The sequence below is a fragment of the Xiphophorus maculatus genome, chromosome 1 (assembly GCF_002775205.1).
Source record: "Xiphophorus maculatus strain JP 163 A chromosome 1, X_maculatus-5.0-male, whole genome shotgun sequence".
NCBI classification, from domain to species: Eukaryota; Metazoa; Chordata; class Actinopteri; order Cyprinodontiformes; family Poeciliidae; genus Xiphophorus; species Xiphophorus maculatus.
The window spans coordinates 10,811,188-10,831,344 of record NC_036443.1 but is presented as its reverse complement, the minus strand read 5'-3'; the positions used below and the strand labels follow the sequence as shown (position 1 = coordinate 10,831,344).

The following is a 20,157-nucleotide window of genomic DNA, read 5'->3' as shown; positions in this document are numbered from 1 at the left end:
ACACACACATACACACACACCGGCACACACAAATGAGTGCAGACACACACTCATTTAGACTGCTGAGTGATATGGTGGGGCTAGGGTCTTCTCTGCAGGACCCCATCCATCACACACACATACGCACACCCATCCGAATGAGGACTTACAAACACACTGGAGCGTTTTCATGATCTGCACTCTATCAGTCTCTTTATTAGTCTGCCTGTGGATGCGTGTGCGTGGGTGTGCGCGTGTGAGCATGTTAAAGGGGCCTCCCAACTGGAAACAGACCCATTTCCAGAAAGGATACAAACTCCAACACACACCTCTTTATTTCCTTTCAGTCGCGCTGCACCTTAATTTGCAACACTTCTAACAACCAACTCTGCAGCCCGCTTCACAGCCACTCAATCTGTCACTGTCGCTGCCGCGTTTCCATGTCTGTCTTTTTCGGCCGAGTTAGAACACGGTGTACACGTGTGTATGTGTGTGTGTGTGTGGATGCAATTCTCCAACAACCATTCTCATATATTCTCTACACAGCCACACCGGCCTTGTGTTTATGTATATTTACAGTATAAGTCTGCAGCTGCAGAGAGCAAGGGAAGTTTCATTTCCCACCTCTGAGGAGTTCTCATGCCAGGCTGCCCCCTGGCTCCCTTAAAATGAAATGCATCCCGTCTTGCAACCCCCAGTTTTATTGTTTTTTCTCTCTCTCTCTCTTTTTTTTTTTGGTTTGTTTTTTCAAATGTGCAGAATTTTTTTTTAAAAGTCTTGGAATAAAAAAATAAATATTCCTCCATTACTCTCTTCCACCTCCAAGCAACATATTTTATTAGTCTGCAGCTTCCCCAGGATATGTTCAGGTAAACTGGGTTAGAATAACTTAGCTTTCCCTCTGCATGTTTTCCGAGCTAATTTTCACTAATTTTCTTTTAGTGAAAGAATTTTCTTTTAGTATTTTCTTTTAGTATTTTCTTTTCTTTTAGTGCGTGTTTTTTAAAAACTCAATTGTTTGTAAAAGTTTTGTGTTTCTTTTTCTTGTTTTCTTTTCTTTTCAAATTCTCCATGATATTTCATGTTAAAAAGCATATTTTCCCTTCGTTTCACTCTACAATACACAAAGCAGTCCATTCTTAAAATGACAAAACCTGCTTTGCTCTCTGCCCCACATGTATACAAATGAATGCAAACTAGGGTGTGTTCACACATTGAGAAACAGAGGCTTGTACAACAAAAGCGCCACGATCACACCTTATAAAAATATTCCCTCAGACACTCAATAACCTGGCAGTTACGTCTGATATGCTATAAGTCTGCTCCTATCTTCATCTCCCATCAAAATCACAATCACCACGACGCTCTGAGCAGCCCTTTCCATTTTCTGCCCTCCGTCAAAGGGAAAATAATATGTACCTTGTCACCAATGTCTACCCGTACAGGCAACTTCGCTCTACTAATTCAGCCCAACGCTCCACAGACATCCGTCAGATGTAACTGGCGGAGGAGAGGGCATGCCGAGACAGCCATTAAAGGTTCCTAGCTGTCAAAGGTTCCCCTTTGTGTTGTGAGGGGCGATATAAGTGTCGTGCTCTTATCAGGGCTTCCTGTGGAGTTTGCTCTGCATCCTGTCCACTTAGAGCCGCTCCTCTTTCAGAGAAATCTTATTGTGTCTTTGTGGGCGTGTATGTGTGTGTGCGCAGTGGTACGTGTCTGAAGGTGTGTGTAATGTCAAGTGAGTCATTTTTTTGATTGTGTTTAATCAAGCCAAACTGGAGATCAAGTTTTAAAATAGGAAAGGAGGATGGTAAATAAACTTAGAATTCTTCATTAGATTGACTTTCATCCATTTTTCTTGTCTGATGTTTTCTGTTTTGTGACACAATGACGATGCTTGCGAGTCTATTAGGTGAAAATTGGGAAGACAAACTCATTTAAAAAGAGAAAATATAATTTGAAATATGTAACTTCTGTTTGCTTTCCTGTCCCACAGTGCGTCTGAATAAAACCTAACATAATCGCTTGAGCACTGCTGTGCCTTGACCTTTCAAAGTTGTTTGTGGGTTTTGATCTAAGTAATTAACTCTGACTGATGTGAGCTGTTGATCCCAGTGATTGTCACGTTGATTATGTTTTAAATTTAGTGGGAAGGCAAGAATGACAGAGCTCAGCAAACTGATGCTTAAAAATAAGATCTAAATGAATGTTTAACCTCAGTGTGTAGAACAAGAATGAGGAAATTGACTCCTTTTGGGAAAAAAAGAAGAGAATTTTAGCAAGCTGAAGACAGAAATGGCTTTAATATTACAGTCTGCTCCAAAGGTATTCATACTGCTTCTACTTTCTGTCGAATTTGGTCATGTAATAACAAGAACATTTGACAAATTAAAGTATAATGAACAACAAGCATCCAAAAAAGCGTCCAGTCAATGTGTTTATTCAGGGTCAGAGGGGAGCTGGTGACCATCTCCACTGGTTATTGAAGCATGATACAATGCTACCTGCATCAACCTTTGCATCAAGCTGTCCTTACGTTAACATCCCTTAATAAACTTTAGTGCAATCAGTTGCCTTCAAACGTTACCTAATTATTTAACAGGCTCCACCTGAGGCAGTGTTAGTATTAATGCTACCTATTTGTGGAGGCCGAGAGGTTTAGTGAACATACACCATAACAAAGGGTGAGGAACACCTGACAGGTCAGGGATAAAGTTGTGGAGAGTTTTAGAGCAGGATTAGATCATCTGTCTATTTTGGAAAGAGCTGTTGAATCGGTCATCTGAAAATTAAGAGAGAATAGCATGCTTCCAAACATACGAAGACAAGTGGGGTAAGACAACTCTGGTGAGAAAAAGGAAATTGCATAGGAAAAAAAAAAGAAGTCCTGTTTAAAGTTAGTCAAAGTTCACACCAACACCCAAATAGGAATATGTGGAAAGATGCACATCAGATTTGGATGGATCAATTAGATCCATCCAAATCTGACTGAGCTGGAGCTATTTGCAAAGAAGTATTGGCAATACTTGATCTGGTTGTGCAAAGTTGATACAGACATTCCTCAAACACTTGCCGCCACAATTGCAGCAAAAGATGGATCTAAAAAAATTGACTCAGGAAGGCTGAGTATAAATGCAACCCACACGTCACGTCTGGTGTTGCTCTATGGCATAAAATCCTCCCAAAATATATCCAAGCTTAAAGTTGCAACGGGACAAAATATGAATTTGATGGTGAGTACTTTTGCAAACAGCATATTTCAGTTTCAGGTTTTGTTTCCAGTCTGTAACGTTTGGGTGGCTGGGGGGTAAAATTCAGGGCAGCTAAGTTTACTTTTGTTAAAAACCCTTTTACACATGGAGCTGATGATTTCCAGCCGGGTTCTCCTCCTTCTCCTGCTCCGTGTGACATGTGTAGATGGAGGGAGGTGGAGTGAATGAAAAAGAAAGGTAAAGGTAAATAAACAAACAATCAGCCACAAGCTTGTTCTGGCTCTCCTTCTCTGTTGCCCCTCATTTAAGGCCTTATAAATCAGGTTTCCACCCAGAGACAGGGTGTTAGCAAGCCTCTGAGACAACACACACACGTAAAGTAAGACACACATGTGCCAACCAAGATACAAAAAAAAAAAAAAAGAAAAAGGAAAGCACACAACCCAGCACCGGTCTGCTGCTCATTAAGTTCATGTTAAGAAACATCGAATGGGTGTACAAGAGCTACGCTGGTAGGAGGAGGTAAAATAAGAGTGTATGGAAAATTCAAGGCTAATATGTTGGCTTAACTACATAAAAGTGTGTGCACCCAGTCTCCATCTGGAGCTTAGCTTCATTTCTAACATATGTTAATAAAATATCTATAATACCTGTTGTAGCTCCCCAGTAACGATATGACAAGTGCACTCTGACTCCGCCAGCTGCAGAGAGGATATTAGGCTAAGGAGTAGGTGAGCATGTGTGTGTTGAGAGGGTCTGCCTGGTTAGTTTTCAGAGTCTGTTTTAGCACATAAAAAAAGGTCTGGACTTTATCAGGCTGGGTTGTAAATTGGGAGCAGAATGGACAGTGGGTAGAGGTGTGAGGGATGTGGGGCTACACCCCATTATAAGCCTTTAAACATATCTAAATGGATTCAACGAAAACACAAAAGAAGGAGCCAATTTGCGTAAAGGTTTGATTTGATGATCGGCAAATACACAAGCAGAATCTGACCTTTCTTTCCACTTTGGTAGGGGTTTTTCTTCGCTTGTTGAAGGGTTGAACTATTATTTTTACCCAAGGTTCCAAGAGGCATTGTTATTCTAAAAAAAGACCCCGCTAACAAGGCGGGTAAGCTCACACATCGGGTCAAAAGAGGCACAGCACTGTTATTACCTCAACCATGCGTGCCTGCCTTCGCCCCAAACTGTTGCTGCGCTTATGCAAGCCACGCTTCCACACCTTGATCCAGACCCAAAACATATTTACTCACTAAACTTGGCACCTGTACCCACCCACAAAAAAAAGCACCTTCCGCACATGCTAACTCAAAACGCGGTCATTCACACTTTACGAGCGGTTGAAAATAAACAAAACGTGACCGTGCCTTCGCGAAGCTGGAGAAGTTCACAAACTTTGCACGTCTAAGAATGTCAGATGGCTCATTGGTTCTTTTCCATCGCACCTCGACTTCCTTACGCAGACATTTGACTGTGATTAGGAGTGCAGAGAGTCAAGCCAAAGGTCAGCGCCGCATTCAGACGAGGTTGATTGGTTGTTGTAATTAGAGGAGTTTTGCTCTGTCTCAGGCCAGTTCTCCCCCAGAGGATTCACGCTGGCTCCCCAGTATCAGTATCAGCAGCAGTAGCGGAGCGAAATCAGAGCCCAACTTGCTGAAGACTCAGATTCTGAGGTGGTTTAGCTGTCTCCAAACTCGCCGCTATCTCCCTCTGATAAATACGTTTTACCTCAGGCATTCTGTGTTGTCACGTTGCAAAAAGTTCCAAATTACTCTTTTGTAAATTTATCACTCAGAATGTTAGTCAGAAATGTTGCAGGTTGAGAACAAGGTTGTACTTATCTTTACGCTTCTCAGCTAACAATAAGGCCTTCTTCTATTCTTCTGCTCTTCCTCCTTCGCCGCAACCTTACGTCCGCCTCCATTCTCTGTGAAAGCGGGTAACTTGAAACCCGTTCTCTGAGTCTCTGGGGGCTACAGGGGTTACAAAGGGTGATCAATACATGCCAGAGAAAGTCATTAGACAAGTGAAAGAAGCCCCAGTTTGTATACTCCCTCCTCCTTATCCTCTTTCCTTCCCTTGTTAGGACCAGCAACGTTAGCTGGCCTTAACACCCATTGACATGTTCGCTCTCTGCAACTTAGATAGTCATAATCTCCACACTGTGGCTTTGGAAGGATTATTGATTTTGCTCAAAAACAAAATGAAGTTTTCTTGAAAACTATTGCACATCCCACCCCCCCCCCCCCCCCCCCCAATACCAGAAGAACAAATAATGCGATATGATAATAATGCTCCGGAAGGACCTAGCTATGCATTTGACATGCAATTCGATCCCCAGATAAGGCTGGCTGCTTGGGATTTTTTTTTTAATATGTTCAAAAATTCTACCACATGAGCACAACAGCTCTCTCACATCATATGTAGCACAGATGTGTGCCACTGAATCACAAGAATCTACTAGAATCAGCACATTTTTTTACTGCAATATTGCACAACTTACCCCATAATATCATGATTTGATCTCGTGCTACACTATGCTGTTTGCACATATCAGGATTCACTCATCTCAGCGTGTTTGATGCCTATGACTGTGAAAGTGAAAGTGACTGCTTGACCAACTTTCTGAATAATTTGACATATAATTACTTGACTGTTTGGGGACACACAAAGAGCACATTATAATTTAATTCCTAGATAGTGTGCTGATCTCATGTTTATATATATATATATATATATATATATATATATATATATATATATATATATATATATAAACAAGATAGTCACATCACAGCAAAGTAACCCCATGCTGGTGGTTCATTGTCAGTTTCTCACTCTTGATCCCAATAGACATGAGCTATTCAGAATGGAGGTGAAGCAGAAGATCTCATAAATCAAGGAATGAAAACTCTTATTTTCCTGTGTTTAAACCTGTGTGTTAGAATTAGCTTTTAAATGTGTCAGACTGATGCATGGCTTTCTTTCAGGATAATGCTTGTATTGTTGCAATTATTTTATCAGTGTTTTAGCAATTTTGTGTTTCTATATACTGGCTTATCAATTTTAATCCATTTTACACTAATCTGTTGAATGATCCTAGATCAAAAAAAGGTAAACAACTATCTTGTTCTGATGTAAAATCCGGTTTCAATTAAAATCGGCAGGTAAATTCTTAGCACCTTCTGTATCGTCTTTTTGAACTTGTGCTCTTTAACAGGTGGTAGACGACATGGGCAATGTCAAGTTTGCATTGGACACTGGCCCAGACACAACCAGCAACAGCTGGCTCAAGTACGTCCGCTCAGCGCCGTCGTTTGAGGAGCAGAACCTCACCGCCTGTCACCTCACAGGAGACCAGGTAAGTCGCATTCCAGAGTTGTTCTACATCAATCTCTGTTCCTCTTTATGTAAAAAAAAAAAAAACAACATTTCACTGGAAAGCAGCAGGTAGGGGGGAGAAGCAGTTAAAGCTTTCAGTCCATTAATTGTGGGGTTGATGTGTGTGAGTGAGCACACTCGTGTGTGTGTGTGTGTGTGTGTGTGTGTGTGTGTGTGTGTGTAGGTGTGTGTGTGTGTGTGTGTGTGTGTGTGTGTGTGTGTGTGTGTGTGTGTGTGTGTGTGTGTGTGTGTGTGTGTGTGTGTGTGTGTGTGTGTGTGTGTGTGTGTGTGTGTGTGTGTGCGTGTGTGTGTGTGTGTGTGTGTGTGTGCTGTAATGACCACGGATTGCTTTGTTAGTCTAAAGCTGGGCCAGTTGCCAAAGCTGTGAAGAAATTACCCGACTGAAGAGGCTAAGGAATATTAAGACACTCCTGATTTCCATGATAACCATTATTCAAGGCGTGCTCTTTCTTTATGAGGAGTTTCTGTTTAAAGAAACTTGGCCAAGGCACAGTGGATGTTTTTGGAAAGATGCCCAGCCATTGCCCATAAAACTCCAACTGCTTAACTAGGCACTAACAATAACCCCATGCAATGTGTGGATCGCAACTTACTGCTGCAATGGATTAGCATATCTGTGCTGACACACTGACGGTATTACTCTGCTTTCCTCTGCGTCTGCCTTTTTGGGTCAATTTCCACTTTCACTTGAACACACCATTAGTGGCATATGTTAAATGGGATAATGGGATTGGGGAATCTTACTTTGAAGCTTGTGTGAATAAGGCAAAATATATATAAATTTAAAAAAAACAGAGCGGAAAATAATAAGTGACAACCGCATGACAGTAGCCAAATGAATCCATATGACTTGGCTTTGTGTTCCTTCATTCCTGTCACTCCACTCTTATTTGTTTTCTAATCCCTGCCTACATGGCTCACTCCCCTTCCTGTCGCAGCCTCTCGTCGCCTGCTACTTGTTGACTTCCCCCCGTCTTCATAGCTTGATCTACCGCTTGTCACTGTGACACACCGGGGGGACAGGCCAGAGCTTCCACTAAGGCCTTAAACGTTAAAGTCTGATCAGTGAAGAAAAGAGACCACGCAAAAGAGAGCGGGGGCCGAGGGTAGCACAATCTTGGGGCCTCCCAAGATTGACAATCATCAATTGGCTGGCAACACCAACCCTCCTAATCATTTTAAGATTTTCACATCGGTGCCCCGTTACTGCCACATAATGTCAAAGAAAGAATCAGGGCACCAGAGAAAATTGTGGAGAATTATTGGCGAAAGAAAGGGGCCCACGTGCTCCATTGCTTTTTGATGTGTTTTGCACTTGTTTGTTCTTATCGAAAAGGCTTTGCTTTTGTTTGCCTGACCAGTTGCTTGGGGTAGTGGCTTGCTGGTATGACCCTATAATTTATTTACAAACATAGCCCAACCACACATGCACACGCTCGCATACATGCAGCCACTTAGTGGTAAAATATATAATTTAAGAGGCCATTCTGCGATTTTTCTTTCCCTTTTTTTTATTCTTTTCTTTTTTTCCTGTATCGACATGCACAATACATGAGGATTTATGGAAATATGTGCGCACAAAGCAAATTCAAACGCAGCCAGTGGCCTTTTAAAAGGGAAGCTGAAAATGTATTTGTTTGTCATTAATGATGTAAGATAAGAGCACACGTGTGCACAATCATGCATCATTCAGATATTTATCAGGTGGTGATTTGGCATTGTTTCTTGGAGCAAGAAACAATGCGGGCTTTGTGAATTTTTGTCCAGCAAAGTCAGTGCATGTGTGTGTGTGTGGGGGGGGTTGGCGTGGACGTGGTGGGAGAGAATTTGCTCAATTTTCCACACACTTATGTTATGCAACTTTTCTCACTTAAGTCAGCTTGCAATTGTTTTCTCATGCAATATTCACACACTTTTAAATGATAGCAAAACAAACAGAAAAAAAAATTAACAGTTTCCTACGATTGTGTGTGTTTTGCTCCAAATGAATGAGTTAAGATCTACTCAGAATGCCAAATAGTCGCACAAAACATGGTGTGCAAGCTAGCCCATTCAGGGTCTGCATAAGGCCCAGTTGCATCTAGTGATTTATACGCCTGAGAGAGTGCTACTAGTGTGTGTGCCGGTTGTGTGTGTGTGTGGGTTAAGAGTTGATGGGGCTTTAAAGAGAAGATGAACCTTGTCCACCTTCTTGTCAACCCTTCATCTTTTGTGTTTTGAAGAGGAGGCCCTTTCTGGCGCTGTTTGATCTGCCCTTCTACCCTCGGATGGATCCATCAATTCGTACAGACTATTGCGAGGGTCTGTGTGGTGGGGTGTGCGTGTGTATGTGTGTGTAAGGCCACAGTAGGAGATTATTGCAGGCCCCAAGGGCTGGCATTGATCGATGAGGCATCTGTCTCCTAAACACTGGACAGTGAAGGGAAGAAGTCAAGAGAGGGTTGAGGCCTTAATGTAGAATCCAAACAAGTCCATGCTCAAATATTGCAGTAAAAATTAACCATATATAATGGAGATCCTTTGATTAGCTGCTGGCTGTGTTTATTAAAAAGAAAATCTAGCCTGACATTTGCTTATGTTGTAATTTATTTTTGATTTTTAATATTCACTTCTAAAGATTTTTATTTTAAGGAAATTTGCTTGATGGAACTTATAAAATTTTACATTTCATCTGTTTTTTAAAGAGTCACTTTTGTTTGATTTTGTAAAATAAAATAAAAAATGTGGCCAAAGATATATATTATAGAATAATTGCAAGTAATGCTATTTTTAAAATATCTATGTAATTATAATAATTAAGTAGTGACAAGTATTTTTGTTTGATTTGGAGAAAAATGAAATATTTGCAAATGATTCTATATTTTTTTCAAGTAGGAGACAAATGCTTTTTTTGTTTTTGTTTTTATTATTGTTAATAATTGTGTATCTATAACGCCAAATAATTTTTTAACGAGTTTCAAGATAATACCTCTATGAACAGCTGATCCGAAAGCGAGTGAAATAATATCGCCTCCTGGGAAAGAAAGTTCGAATAGCAAAGAGGCCTTTTTCATTGACTGGCCTACATAACGTGTGGGCGGGTGTGTGTGTGTGTGTTATTGGTGTGAATGCCTGATAGAGTGAGTTCAAGTCTGGCCGAGCTTCTTTATCCATTATTTACATCAATAACAGATTTATCAGGCGGCCGAAGCGGCCACTGAGTTGGGAGATGCGGGGAGGGGTCTGCGCCGCAGATCCCTCAATCCTTTTGGCTGGAGATAAGACGAGGAGGAGTGGCCGACGGGTAACCGAGAGAGCACCAAGGGGCAATGGGGAATCACTAATGAGAGAGAGAGAGGAGGGAGTCTGAAACAGAGAGAGAGTAAAAGAGGGAGAGAGAGAGAGACTCATCATCATCATCATCATCATCAAAGACGCGCTCGGTGACTAGATTAGAGAGTAACCCAGCAGAGGAGCGTCGAGGCTTCACCCAGCCAGCCGGAGGGAATCAACACCGAGCGAACTCAGCGCCGCCGGCCGACCCGCGACCCGCTGTTCCCGGCCCTAGCCGCAGCAGCGTCCCGCTCTATCCCTCTCTCCCTCTCTCGCCCTCCCTCTGCGGTAAACTTACTATGGGTTGTGTCGCTAACTCCTCCGGGACTGAAGTGCTACTGCAGCTGGAGGCTCTCCGCAGCGCCGCGCAACTTTCTCAACTCTTTCGTCTCACGGAGAAAAGAAAGGTCAGGCCGAAACCCGCGTCGCGAGGCTCCCGCAGAGATTGTGTGTGTGCGTGTGTGTGTGTGTTATCTAAATGTCGTTAAAAAAAAGAAAAAACACTAATAATAATAATAATAATAATAATAATAATAATAATAATAATAATAATAATAATAATAATTTATCTTCTCCTTGTTTGTTTTCTATGTTAAACGAACTAAAACTTGAGAGTTGAGTTGTCCAGCCTCTGTTACCTATATAGGCTTTGTATTATGTGTGTGTGTGTGTGTGTGTGTGTGTGTGTATGTGTGCGCGCGTGTGTGTGTGTGTATGAAGGGGAGTTTTCGGCTGCCTTGCTGCGCTGCAGTTTCACTTGGTGCAGAGCGCCCCCATGTGGTCAAAATCATTGTAATCAGCACGTGTGATTGGATACGGTGTTGTTTAAATGCAGTCTACTTGTTTTACTTTTTTATAATATCACATGAATGACTTGATTATTTTTCGTTAGTTTTGTAATTTGTATTAAATTGTCAATTAGCCTGTGAGACTATTTCACCTGGTAGATCTAAGAAATAAGGCCTCGGATCAGAACGGCCGTTGTCTGTGACGTTCTTCATCTTCTTTTTTATGCTTTTAGCGTAATAACTATGAGTATGTCGAAAACAAATTCGACCAATTAATTTAATCAGCATTTGATATATTGATAGTAACGTAACGTGCTTTTACTCTTCTCTCAGCTTGACATCTGTGGCTTATATGTTAGGTTTTTTCACTGTTTATCTATGAAAGCGTGAATGTGAGTGCCGACTTTTTTTTTTCTTTTTTACATTTTATTTGTTTTCAAGCGAGAAAAATACATTTTATCATCTGTTAATTTTTTTCATAAAATCTAGGTTTTTTTCCAGAAATGAAACATGCAAAGGTAAAACAGCTTAGCCGATTTATTCAATTCTTTTAACGAATAAGATTAAAATTGAACAATTGCCTCAATGGGATGTCTAACCTTGCTGATATGCAAATTGGAACAGGAAAAGAAAAAGAAAAAATCCAATTTCAGAAATTTATTTATCATTTATTTCATCTTGACCGGAACTTAAAGTATCCCTCTTTTTTCCCTTATTCCCCTCTGCCCCCTCCTCTCCTTAGATTTATTATAAAGCTGTTCGGGATATTGAAGCAGGGGAGGAGCTCCTGGTGTATATGAAGGACGGGATTTTCCCCGAGGGATCCATGGCACCCAACCTACAAGGTAAGATTAATGCGCGTCATTAGAGTACACTTTAAACAAACTCCAACTCGCATCCTGTGCTGCTTTCACGACTCCTTAACGGACAAAAAAAAAAAAAGGAGAGAGAAAAAAAAAAAAAAACACATTGTCTCTTTCCAACATATTCTTCCGTCCTCAAGCATGGTGATTTTCTGAAAAATTAATGTCCACGATGGATAAAAACTAATGAATCATTTATGCTTAAAGGCCCATTAATTAAAAATAACAACATGCAGAACATGGAGAGGCCTGGTCTGATCTTTTATTGTAGTGCACTACAAAAAAAAAACAAAAAAAAAACTTCAGCTCTCTGCCGGAACACTGAGGCGTCAATTGGCCCTTTTTTGTAAGGAAAGCCTGTGTGAAATTGGAACCTGCCTGTTCGGTAGCGCCGAATATCGAAACCACATTGTGAAACACTTTTTAAACAAAAACAGAGAGGGAGAAGTAATAAAAGCATTTATTCAGGACGGCTTCAATTCTGATCCAATCATGTTTCGTAAAAAAATATCCATTATTTCTTTACATCTGATACCTGCATCACATAATAATTACAATAAATACAAAATATCTATTATTTCATGTGGTATTTTTGTTAATGATAGAGACAGTAATATTATTAACAATAATAATTTTCTCCTACGTCTCTCTGAAAACATAGTACCTCAGTTTTTAGTAAAATTAAAGTCAAACTAACAAACATTAAAACATCAGGACTGTACAGTTAACTACTGTACAAAATTGACCAACATTAATCTACAGGCCCAATACTGAAAAAACTGAATAAACTGCAGTAAATGATCACTCTAATGCACGTTTCAGTCCTTTTTATATGTTTTCCAGGATGCACTGTAAATTTACTGTATCACAGTGTAAACCGATTATAAGCTACCGAACTGCTGAGGATGTTGGGTTTTACTGCAAACCTTCTCAGTACTACGCTGAGGCCTTCATAGCTTCAAACCAAATAAGTGCCATAAATTAATTCAGCAATTTTACAATGAAAGCAGCATAATTATTTCTGTTTTCTATACGAATTTTTTTCAATAAAAGCTGAAACTAAAACACAGTTTTACATTGAAATTGTTTTAAACTTGCAGCTTGTGGCCTCTAATCCCTCAAAACATATCTAGTCAACAACAGGTTGAGCCAAACCTTTGCAATAAATTATTTTTTTTGCTTTTTATGGTATATTTATGTTCTCTCGTTCTGTTTCTTCTGTGTGCCATGAACACACACTGCATTTAGTTATTGAATCAAGCTTATAATTGCTTACGTTAAAATATTTTTGTTTTTATTATGATTTCAAAAATACAATCATCTTTACTTTTTATTTAGACTTCATTTCCAACATAAATTGTAAATTATAAAAAAAAAATCCTGATATTCCCTTGTAGTTTAGCTTGACGTTCCTGTAGATCTTGCCATTCCTTTGAACTGTCCGTGTGTGCTGGGCATCAGAGAAAATATGTCCAGTACTTTCTCTCATAATCTAATTTAGACCACTTTGTTTGGTATGAAACTTGGCCTTTTTTCTTCCTCTTTGAACATCTTGGACTTATTGTAGTGAAGCGTTGTTGTCAGGTAACATTGTTTTTTTTTTTATTTTAAAAAAAAAGACACTTTTTACTCGTCAATGATTTTACAGTCCTTTGATGGAGGGAGAACAGGATGTTTGTAAGATGTTCTGCAGCTCATTAAGTTTCCATGTCTGCATGACATACAGACAATGCATGGACGTCGTTGCCAAACTAAGTGCGGGAAATAACGGCTGAAAGCAGTTTGATTGTTGGAAAGAGGGAAACTGGTGTGCTTTAAGTGGAGGTCAAAGATTAAGTGGGCATAATTATTTGTTCTTTTCATCTGTGTCAGTATGTGTGTGTATACAGATAGAATACAAGATATAAGAATGAGGCAGCCTGCCAAAATATGTGCATAAAAGCTAAAACCCATGGCTTTGTGTATTGGTGTGAGAGAAGGACTAAACTGAAACAATATATTACAGGTGCTTTTTTATTGGAAAATACTTTATTTTGAGCAGATAGACAATTAGAAGGAGGACACAGACAGAGTCCACCTTCCAAGACGTTTTGTGTTTTGGTCTCCCCTTGTTTGTGTGCCTGAGACAGAAAGGCAGCGCCTGGCAGTGCAGCCCTGCTCTCTGCGTCTGGCTTATCGAAGAAGGAATTTGAAGTAAAGGACTTGAGGAGTCCCCTGAGACCTCACCCATGCTCCCAGATTAGCTGCTAAACTGCACATAATTGTGCCTCCCTTCGTCTCCCAGAGAGCTATTAGTCTCCACTTTATAACCTCCACCACCCCAATCCCACCCCAGCCCACTCGCACACAGCAGACTAACTGAAAAAACACATGTACACTGATATGCACCGAGCAAACGCCTTTGTTTATGCCTATTCTGACACACAGACCCGCTCTCACAATGGACACTTGTGTTGCTTTTACCAGAGCGCCTGTTTCACTACCTTTAAGATAAACAGAAGCTTTTCCACCTATTAAGGTCTTCAAAAGTCTAACGCGAGTGGACGCGAGTCATGTTTTTTTCAACATTTTCCACTCTGAAATCGCCTAAATGGTGAGACGTTTTAATATCCATTCTTCAAGGTATACATGCACAAATCAGTGTCAAAAGCGAGCTAGTTAGTGTGGCGTTTGAGCTCGGCGTAATGCTCCATTGACCAGGCGGTCACTCATGCATCTCGTGAAGGTTAGAAACACTGGATGTTGGTGCTCTAATGCTCTTTTAATGTTTCCAAGAAGTTCCAGCTGGATAAATGGTCACATGGAGTAGAAAGCAGGTGAGCCATGCACTGTAAGTCATTTTGGATAAACTCATTTAGCAGGGCTAGAATTGATGGATGAGAGCGGGTGGCATATTGGTGGAAAGGGAAAGGGGTTGAGGGGCGACGTGGGCAGTGGGTGCTCGGTGTCATGGCAAAGAAGGCATGGCAGCTTGACGCTGAAATCACCACTGGGCTGGCGCCGCCGCGACCCTGCTTACCTCCGCTCCTTGCGGCTCACTTTGGAAAATGTTCACAGGAGCACCGGCTCGCGCACACATTCACACGTCCATGCACAAAGTCCCTCCGCTGGGCTTTCTGTCTGTTGAACTTGGCGTCCGACTCAGGAATTGGCTATTGAGAAAGGTGGTCTAGGTTTTATGTGTTTGACCTTGCCTGTGAGAAGTATTGTAAAGGTTATCAGCATGGAAGAGGAAGACCTGCCCCTATTGTTTCCCCTGCGTGCTGTTACTCTGAGTCTTGCAGTCTGAGGCGAACACTTAGTTCAACGAGTAATTAAGTGTGTTAATGAAGCCCACATTTTACTGGTAATTGATTTCCATTTCATGTAGCTGTCAATTGCAGGATTGTTTACATTTACCTTTTGGAAAAACAAGTTTGTTTAGCTGTAACTAAAGCGCAAAACAGCATAGATTACTTGATGAGTAACAAGAGCAATTTTTAAAGGTGGAAATAGATCCTTTTTCTTCGGCTAGTTACTAAACACTGGTACTTTGTGAACAGCCAAGCACTTACTGAAAAATGTAAAGAAAAAACTAGAGTCATAAACCCAGAAACAAATAGATTTCATATTTATTCTTTATGAATATGAAAAATAGATGTATGTTTCAGTAATTTATAGAATGACATGCAGGAAAGCTTTCAAAATAACATGAGTCTGTACACTCTACCATTGTATTTTAACAGAAAAAAGGAATCTGAAAAAAGAAATCCTACTACTTCATACTTTGATTATGATTACGTTTTTAAATTGTATCTGAAAATGTCTGTCTAAATGGGCTTTTGCAGACGAGCAAATGTACCGCTGTGAAGACTGCGATGAGCTGTTCTCCTCAACCCTTGAGTTGCGACGGCATCAGAAGTACTCATGCTCAAGTGCAGGATCCATCTTTGACGCACTGAGAGAGGACTTCAAACAGGAGCGGGAGGACAGCGATGAGCCCATCCACGAGTGCAAGGACTGCGAAAAGATCTTCCCAAACGAGTACAGGTGCACAGAATGCTCTTCTTTTTTCTTTTTTTTAGAAAACAGCATATAAATTTGATGCATTCAAATGCTTGTTCTGTTTTTTTTGTTTTGTTTTGTTTTTTTATTATTAAAGTCTGGGGCAACACATGATAGTCCACACAGAGGAGAGGGAGTACAAGTGTGACCAGTGTCCCAAAGCCTTCAACTGGAAATCCAACCTCATCCGCCACCAGATGTCTCATGACAGTGGCAAGCGCTTTGAGTGTGAAAACTGTGATAAGGTACAGCATACCCGGCACGTAAGTTGTGCACTGGACACACAGGCTTTTTCTGTTTTGACTTGTTTGAGTTAAATCTTTATTGTACTATACACAGTTTTTGGTAATTCAGACAGCAAGCCATATTTCAATAGTTATACATATTTTGTGGCTTTAGCGATGGCAAACATTGTGTTGTCATGCTCTTATTTTGCCCTTTCAGGTTTTCACAGATCCCAGCAACCTTCAGCGGCACATCCGCTCCCAGCACGTGGGAGCACGGGCTCACACGTGTCCTGAATGTGGCAAGACCTTTGCCACCTCGTCAGGTCTCAAACAGCATAAGCACATTCACAGCAGTGTCAAACCCTTTATCTGTAAGTAAGAGCTTGTGGCAAATGTCAAAATTCTTAATAGTTAATTCATTTCATGCATTTTTTTTATTGTATTTTAATAGATTTGCTCCATATGGTCTGTGGGTCTTGTACAACTTGTGACCCAAACATAAAGGCCCAGGGATTTCATATTTATTGGGATTTAACTGAGTTGTTTACATATGTGTTGGATATCAGGTGGTGACACTATTGTTTTTCATTTGGATTGTTTCCTTCAACAAATTACCAGTGGGACACAATTTTTTTTAAAAATATCAACGTCAACTTTTATTTCTGAAGCAAGGTATTTTGATTTAACGTTTGTTGGATGTTAATCAGTGGTTGAAAATAACATAAACTACTTTTCTTTTTTTAGGTGAACGGTGAACATTAACCTTTAAAGTCATGCTGTAGACTTACAGTACTTACACTTAAGCATGAAAATCTTTGTCAGCATTGCAGAAATCAAACCCTTAATATAAATGCTGGCCAGGTTTTCCCAGGTTTCTTCTATTTTTTTTTTACTTATCTCTGGTGATGGGCTCCATGTAATTGAAGTTGGAAACCCTCTAATCCTGAATTTCCTCCCAGACATTCTGTATTAGAATAAAGTCTCTGATTGGGTCACTCGAAAATGCTAATATTAAGTATATATTAAGGGCCGTCAGAAGAAACAAGGCAATATTTAAATATTGTCTTAAAGCTAAGTCAACCTAGGGCATGAATAGGGATTAAGGTTCCAACCATATGGTTATTACATATTTGCATCTTTTTACAATCTGTTTGATATATTTTTTGTTAATTGGAAAAAAGACACACCAAGTGACTGATGCCGTACAAAGAAAACTACAATTTGTTGTTAATGTTCTGTCTGTAGTCTGTGTTGTATGCTATTGATTTGGTATGCATAGTTAGAGACAGTGTTAAAATGGGTTTAACCAGGCCCTGATGGGCTACGTCTTTTTGCGTCCCCAGGTGAGGTGTGCCACAAATCCTACACCCAGTTCTCCAACCTCTGCCGTCACAAGAGAATGCATGCTGACTGTCGTACCCAGATCAAGTGTAAGGACTGTGGGCAGTTATTCAGCACTACCTCCTCCCTCAACAAGCATCGCCGCTTTTGCGAGGGCAAAAATCATTATGGCACTCCAGCGGGGATTTTCACCCCTGGAATTGCCATGAGCTCTAGCCCCATCATGGCTAAAGCCAAGTCCCACCATCCCCACCTACCAGGACTGAACCAGTCAGGTTTAGGCTTCACTGACTACTTTCCCTCGAGACCTCACCCTCATGCTGGCTTGCCCTTCTCCACAGGACCTCATGGCTTCCCATCCCTCCCACATGGGTTTCCAGGTATCTTTCCCCCTACGCTTTATCCACGGCCACCTTTATTACCTCCCAGTTCTTTATTAAAGAGCCCACTAGCAGGCAGCAGTCAGGAGGTTAAGCTCCCTCGGAGCCCCTTAGATGCCCCACCATTGTCACTTGTCAACTCCACAAACAGCAATGGCATTAGTGGTTTGAGTCCACTGGAAGACAAGGAAAAGGACAGTAAGCTTGATTTGTCTTCTAGTGGAGAAACTAAACCTAAATCTAAACTGGCAGACATGTCGGATGGAAGTGACCTTGAAGATGTTAATACCACAAGTGGAACAGATTTGGACACCACCACTGGTACTGTTTCAGGTGACGGTTCTGACCTGGAGAGCGAAGGTGATAGTGAACGTGAGAGGAGTGGTAAAAGGAGGAAGCCGTCTGGCACTGTGTCAAGTCAAGACGGAAACCAGTTAGAGGACTCAAGTAGTGCGTTGATATCAGCTGTGTCTAGTTCAGGAACACTTTCTATAGATCGCCCTTTTCATTCTGCTTTATCCCAGCACTCCTTCTTTCCTCCACCTGATGAGCAAGCCCTGCCTCCTACCACCACAAATGCCAATGCAGCCACCACCGATTCCATTAAAGCAATTGCTAACATAGCTGAGAAATATTTTGGTCCTGCTTTGATGGGACTTCATCAGGAGAAAAAGATGGGTCCACTGCCCTACCATTCCATGTTTCCCTTTCAGTTTCTACCCAACTTCCACAACTCCCTATACCCTTTCGGCGCTGATCGAGGCACTCTCAATCCTAGCATATTCCTGAAGGCGGAGCCCAAATCCCCTCGTGAACAGCTGCACAAGATGGTTTCAAGTTCCCCCACAGCTCCTGCTCCCACCGCAGAGTCACCTTTTGATCTCACAACAAAACCCAAGGAGGCCAAGTTAACTCCTCCAGCTCCAACAAACCCATCCAACCCAAGCAGTACTGGGAACAACAGTGGTCCTGTAGTGATATCTAACAATGAAGAGCAGCCACTGGACCTCAGCATTGGCAGCAGAAATCGAAGTGGTCACAACGGCCTGCCAGCTGATCCCCAAAATCGAAAGAATCATATCTTTGGCGCCGGCAAGGTGGTCTCCCATAAAGACGAAACCTCAGTGGGATTCCTTCATCCTCATTCGCAGTCATTGCACCAACCCTCCATAACCCAGCACCAGCAACCGCAGGCACAGCCGCATCAGCCTCCACCACTGCACTATGCCAAGCCCTCCGCATTCTTCATGGATCCCATCTACAGGTATTTCAGCCCCAATTAGACCAGGACCTAACATTTTCACATAATCAACAAGGTAGAACTTGATGTCAGGTTTAAAGACATTAGGGAAACTCTGACCTTGGTACGTAACCCTGTGCCTTGTCGTTGGTCCAGCAGGGTGGAAAAGAGGAAGCTACTTGATCCGGTTGGAGCTTTGAAGGAGAAGATCCTGAGGCCCTCCCCACCACTCTTCCATCCACAGGTAAACTAGACTCAATATACTGTACGTATCTTATTGAAGAGAGAGATTTCAAAACGCTGACATGAAAGCAAGCAAATGGCCTAAACATGTTACAAATGAACATATTGTTCCTGAAAGGGATTAACTTTTATTTATTTTATATTGTGTCTTAAATAAAAAGGTGTTTAACTTGAATTACATTGAAATCCTAAGCTTCTGCCTCCCACAACACTGCAACCTGAATGAATAAGCCCCTTTGCTCCTTCACTCCTCTGTGCTCATGTATTTTCTCAAGGGTTCTGTGATTTCTTCCTTTGTTTACCAAATGGCGCCTGTGTACTTTGTCAACTCCACGTTTTTTTTCCAGAAGACACGGTGTGTTATAGCACGTCCTTTGATAATCAGCAACATTGTTTGACTGTCTCCAGACCTTCCCTACCTCTACAAATCTTGATTACAGAGAATGATAATATTATTAATAAAGTAAAATACCCGTTTGAATTGAACAGATTGCCTCAGTTGGCCATGCCACTGTTATTTGTGGCATTGTTTTATGTACTGAGAGTCCAAAGGCCAGCCAATAAGTCAATACCCTTCAGGAGTTTTTCTCAGTGACTGGCTGGCTGGCTAGATAATAGCACTGTGTCCATCAAGGACATCCTGTGTTTGTGTCCAGGAGAATAGGGGCCTCTCATTGGGGAAGCAGTTTAATCTGACCTGGAAATCTGTGTCCTCTATTAAGCATGACTTTGCAATACTCTCTTCTTGTAAATATCCAGATAGATCCATATATATTTACACATACAATAAATGTACTGTTCTTGATTACATTTGTGAGCAAATTGCTATCCCTGTGGGATTACGATTTAAGTCTACAACAGGCATTTCCCTGGCTCCCATTTGAATATGTTGCCTCGTAATTTATTGCTATACCCTTGATAAAATGTTTTCACAGGCCTCCATGTAAAAACTTCTCATATGGGAGTGTCCCAGCTGTGATCCTCCCAGCGATCCAAACACAATGCCACCTCTAATTCAGTCGCATGACGGAATCTCCCCACACCCCCTATACCCGTTTCTCAGACTACGAATAAACACATAGCGACGGAGTGTCTGTCCCCGTGTCTCTCCCGTCCCATATTCACT

The 20,157-nt window shown here is 41.3% G+C and overlaps 1 protein-coding gene across 8 annotated transcripts in view; it reads left to right on the top strand.

The window, feature by feature from the left end:
- The window catches only part of prdm16 (PR/SET domain 16), a 204,314-nt gene that overhangs the window by 171,175 nt on the left and 12,982 nt on the right, over nucleotides 1-20,157 (top strand). For 2 of the 8 annotated variants that reach the window (XM_023335402.1, XM_023335419.1), the window contains exons 4-10: nucleotides 6,412-6,552; nucleotides 11,436-11,538; nucleotides 15,384-15,585; nucleotides 15,698-15,863; nucleotides 16,045-16,198; nucleotides 17,138-18,812; nucleotides 18,945-19,032. In XM_023335402.1, the coding sequence (XP_023191170.1) occupies nucleotides 6,412-6,552; nucleotides 11,436-11,538; nucleotides 15,384-15,585; nucleotides 15,698-15,863; nucleotides 16,045-16,198; nucleotides 17,138-18,812; nucleotides 18,945-19,032 (2,529 nt within the window). Of the gene's footprint in view, nucleotides 1-6,411; nucleotides 6,553-9,895; nucleotides 10,313-11,435; nucleotides 11,539-15,383; nucleotides 15,586-15,697; nucleotides 15,864-16,044; nucleotides 16,199-17,137; nucleotides 18,813-18,944; nucleotides 19,033-20,157 lie in introns of those variants that run through there. The other 6 variants (XM_023335432.1, XM_023335415.1, XM_023335406.1 and 3 more) reach the window with 6 other exon arrangements.